This window comes from Plasmodium fragile (genome assembly GCF_000956335.1).
Source record: "Plasmodium fragile strain nilgiri unplaced genomic scaffold supercont1.47, whole genome shotgun sequence".
Classification (NCBI taxonomy): Eukaryota; Apicomplexa; class Aconoidasida; order Haemosporida; family Plasmodiidae; genus Plasmodium; species Plasmodium fragile.
This window is the reverse complement of record NW_012192627.1, coordinates 68,487-72,703: the sequence shown is the minus strand read 5'-3', so window position 1 is coordinate 72,703 and position 4,217 is coordinate 68,487. Positions and strand designations below refer to the sequence as shown.

General features: G+C 44.0%; 1 protein-coding gene across 1 annotated transcript in view; it reads right to left on the bottom strand.

The window, feature by feature from the left end:
- Positions 1–96: 96 nt before the first annotated feature.
- AK88_03816 (uncharacterized protein) overlaps positions 97–4,217 on the bottom strand; it is a gene marked incomplete at both ends in the record, with an annotated part of 10,319 nt that continues 6,198 nt past the window's right edge. The window contains 5 exons of the mRNA XM_012481426.1: positions 97–3,159; positions 3,304–3,373; positions 3,483–3,560; positions 3,651–3,885; positions 4,077–4,119. Of these exons, the coding sequence (XP_012336849.1) occupies positions 97–3,159; positions 3,304–3,373; positions 3,483–3,560; positions 3,651–3,885; positions 4,077–4,119 (3,489 nt within the window). The remainder of the gene's footprint in view (positions 3,160–3,303; positions 3,374–3,482; positions 3,561–3,650; positions 3,886–4,076; positions 4,120–4,217) is intronic.

Below are 4,217 nucleotides of genomic sequence, written 5' to 3'. Positions count from 1 at the left end.
ACACACACTATACTATGCTATACTTTACTATTTGAGGGGATATTTTTTTTCCCTTTTTTTTTTTTTTTTTTTTTTTTTTCCTGTGCTTCCCCGACTTCAAATCTTGGCGACGTCGCCGCAAATGCTGATCAGCGCGTAGGCGTGCGACCTCTCCTCGCGCATGAATAAGTTGGTGATCTTAAAGGAACATATTAAGTTGGCCCCGATGGCCTTAATGTGAGACTTGGCAATAAATAAAATATCCGATATTATGCTTTGGTAAAAAACATCAAACTGCTTGAGGTTAACATTTTCCTTCACGATGTGCATGGAAATAATTCCAAAGTATTTTTTTATAATAACGTTTGGAAGGATGTTCAGGGGGGTTATTATGATGGAGGAAAAGTTTTGCTCTGTGAAGGAATCAAACAAGTGTTTTCTGTTTTCAAGGATAATGTAATTTTTAAGGTCATTAAAGAGGAACAGCGTGTCGCACAAATTGTACTTATCAGAGGAGAGTTTCGTTTTTTTTGTCGACTTTTTTAAGAATAAGCTAAGTTTATTTCTTTTGTTTCCTTGCGTTTCTTTCTCTTCACCTCGTTGTGTTATAGCATCCTTCGAATGAGTTATCCCTTTCGTCGTCCCACCTTTCTTTGTTTCGCCTTTCCCCCCTGTCCCGCTTCTCCCCAATCCTGCCGATTTGCTTCCATTCCCCCTATGACAAAGGTACAAAGGAAGGTAGAACAATTTGGACATGACGGAGTGAAATATTCCTTTTTTCCTTTTCTGTCCAACAGGGAATTTATCACCCTGGTAATTATTTCTTCTCGTCTTGGTCCCCCCCACCTTATCCCCATTCGTGGAGGGAAATAATTCAAGACAGTTAAAAAACAGCTCCCATTTTTCTATATAATAATTCTCCAAATAATTAAAAAAATGCTTCAACAAATTCTCCTGCATTAATCGGTTCATGCTCTTCAACTCTAGACTTATCGAGCTGTTATTTTTTATCTTAACCAAATGACCAGTTAGCATAATTTCCAGCACGTCCACAGATATGAACGCGAAGTGATACTTTATGCTGTATATACAACAGGGACACATTTTATTTGCAAATATATAAAATATTAGAACGTTATAAAGGTCGTTGAATGCTTTGTTTATTTTTTCATACACTACATCTACCTGTTCATTATTTTCGGTGAACAGGTTTATCCTCTTAATCAGGTAGAGGTAACTCTTTGAGAGATTATTCAAGTATGTGTGTTTTCCTTTATTTTTGTTTCTTTTTTCCGCTTTCTTTCTCTTCCTCTCCTCTTCGTCCGTCAGGGTTCTGCGCTGGGGGGGTGGGTTGTCCCCCCGTGTGGGGACTACAAGCAGGTCAGTAAGGACCTCCCCATGCACGTTGCTACATTGATTCGAAACCAGGTCGATGTACCCATCGGCGGGACGCTCACTAACTTGGTCGCTGCACTGATCGCTGAACAGGTCGTCCAGTTCTTCGCGCTCGTCGCGTTGTTCGTGCAGAGGAGGCGGCCCCATAAAGTTTGCCTGCCTTCGCTCATTCGACTGGTTTTCCTCGGAGTCGCTTTGCCTTTCTCCGCTCGCGATGCACTTGGTGATGGACTCCATTACGAAGTTGTTCGTGAGCCCCCTGGGTAGGCTGTGCCCCATGAGGGCTTCCCCCGTCCTCTCAATGGTGGGGACAGTGGACAGGTTTGCTTCCATCCAACTGGGCGCCGTCTTATTTGCGTGCGCCCAACCATCCCGCTGTTCGTAAAACGTTTCGAACCTTATGCTGGGGAGGAGATCAAGCGTGCACATGTAAAAAAAGTATTTGGGGTCATTCTGAGTTTCCCCTTTCCTAAACTCACAGTCGACGAGGAGGCTGTTTTCAGTCCTGTCTAGCGCGAAGGAGCGATTGCACGTTCTTGGTAACTGCGCGCAAGATTCTGGGAAGGGGATTGGAGGGCATTTCTTGTCCTCACTCAATTTTGTCATGCTGATCGACGTGTCTGTGGGGGTGCCGTAAGGACTATGGTCTTGCTTAGCATTCGAGGGGGACTCCCGTTCAGTCCAACCCCCTCTGTCCATTTGCCTTTTGACATTTCTATGAGGGTCATCCCTTGTATTTTCTTTATTCCCAACTGACAAAGGGTCTCTCGTGGATTCCTTCCGCCCTTTCGATGGGAGTGATTCCATTATTTGTAAATTGCCGCAGTGGGGTGCTTCCTCGTTGGCGGGTGCCTCCTTCTCTCCGTGAGGGCAGTTTCCATTCTGCTTCTCACCACTCTGCTTATGACCATTGTGCTTCTGACCACTTTGAGGAGTGCCCCTAGGGGGAAGGGCGCCACTGTCGTACCTCTTATGCACCAGATAATTATTAACGTCTAAATTAAAAATATAATTATACAGAGCGATGCTGTCTTCGTAAATATTAAGTAGGGTAATATTATCGAGGTGATCTTCCACTTCATAAATGTATCCCTTATTCTTTACTCTTTTGGCTTTTTTTTTTTCTTTTTTTTTTTTAATTCTTTTCCTTTCTTTTATTCCTAATTGGGTGTACTCCATGCCATTATCTCTCTTATGGTGATCACTTTCGTTTGGGCAATTCAATAACTCTTCCTCCTCCTTCAAATAAATTTCCCTCAATCTAAAGTAGTTATTGCATTTGATTTTATCACTTGTCGATTGATCGTCCCCGTTTGTGCTTCGCTTATTGGATTCTACGCTGAGTTGCTCTGAAAAGGCTTGTTCAATCATATCCTTTACACTACAATTCATGAGTTTGTTTTTGTAAGTCTGCGAAGGGTCTAGTCTTCCATCACTATCATGTACCATGTCCCCTTGTATGAACACAGGAGACAAAAGGCACTTGTTTCTACAAAAAAAGGACCGATAATTTAAATTGTCATATATAATCTTCAACTCCCTTGCACTGATGCTCTTGTTCCGGATGTAAAAATTATCCTTGTAGTTCGACTTGATTAAAAATTTGTTTTCTGAATATGTCCCGTACATGCACATGCCCGTCCCGCAACAATAGCCAAATAAATAATTTTGGTTGAAACATAATTTCAAATTATAATCGAAGATGCTGTTGAAGCCATTCACCAGTAACTTGCAAATGATCTGCTTGTGCAGGTTCAACTCCAGGAAGGGAAATATCTCGCTTATCTGCAGGGGGGTGGGAAGCGGTACGTGGGGGGGGGGGGCATATAACTTGCCCGAGAAGGGGGGTTATGGAAGGTGGGTCACACACACCCCGACCACAAGGTCCATCCCGCATGCACAGGTGCCCTGTTAGGGATTTTTTCTCACCTCTGAGGCGAGGTGCTCTCCGTAGTGCTTTTTCAGCGGGTACACGACGAAGGCAGAGATGAGGAAGCCGCTTCGGGGGGGGGGTGAAGTGGGTGAAGCTGATGAAGCGCACGAAGTGACGTGTGATCGCCTCGCCTGCGCACCGCACGGCTCAAGTTGGTCCGCTACGAAAGGCCTACTTTCCAATGACGGCCAGGTTTTGTGGCACACTAGCAGAAGAAATGAGAATCTTCGGCACCGGGGCTTCATTGCAGACTCTGTTTTGGGAGGGAACGACGAAATAAAATGGGGGGAGAGAGAGACAGACAAATTAAGTGCGCACTGTACGAGGAGACGTTTCCACCCACCTGCAAAGGACCGTGTCCTTCTCAATGTCATCCGACGCGTAGTGCAAATAAACGCAATTAGAATTCCTGTGCGCATTTAAGGGCCCACCCTTAAACGACTGGTGCTTGTTCCTTTCATGGGTAGCATAAGAAACGATTTTATCATCTTGGAAAAAGGAGGACATTACACTTATGGCTGTGCCGTAGCAAAACAGAATTATCACGTCGTTGTAAATATACGTGTGTTCTTTGTAACCTGCAAAAAAAAAAAAAAAAACAAAAAAAAAAAAGTGATGAAGAACACATTCATTCGCAGATAGCTCTGAGGCGTTATCACTTCAGCTTCATGCACTGATGTATATCAGCCTGAACACAATCGCGTATGGACAGAAGCATTTCCCGCCATGTGCATTATCCCTCCACACGAGTGTGCATTGTATGTGTTACCCAAAATGACGTTGCAAGATAAAAACGTTGCATTCGATTTGATCTACGGGGTGGGGGTGGGAGGATGGAAGAGAAAGACGCGTCTGTGCATGTTACCTACTCATGGCTCTGTTAGAGGGCGTAATTTTGCTGGTTTGCTTA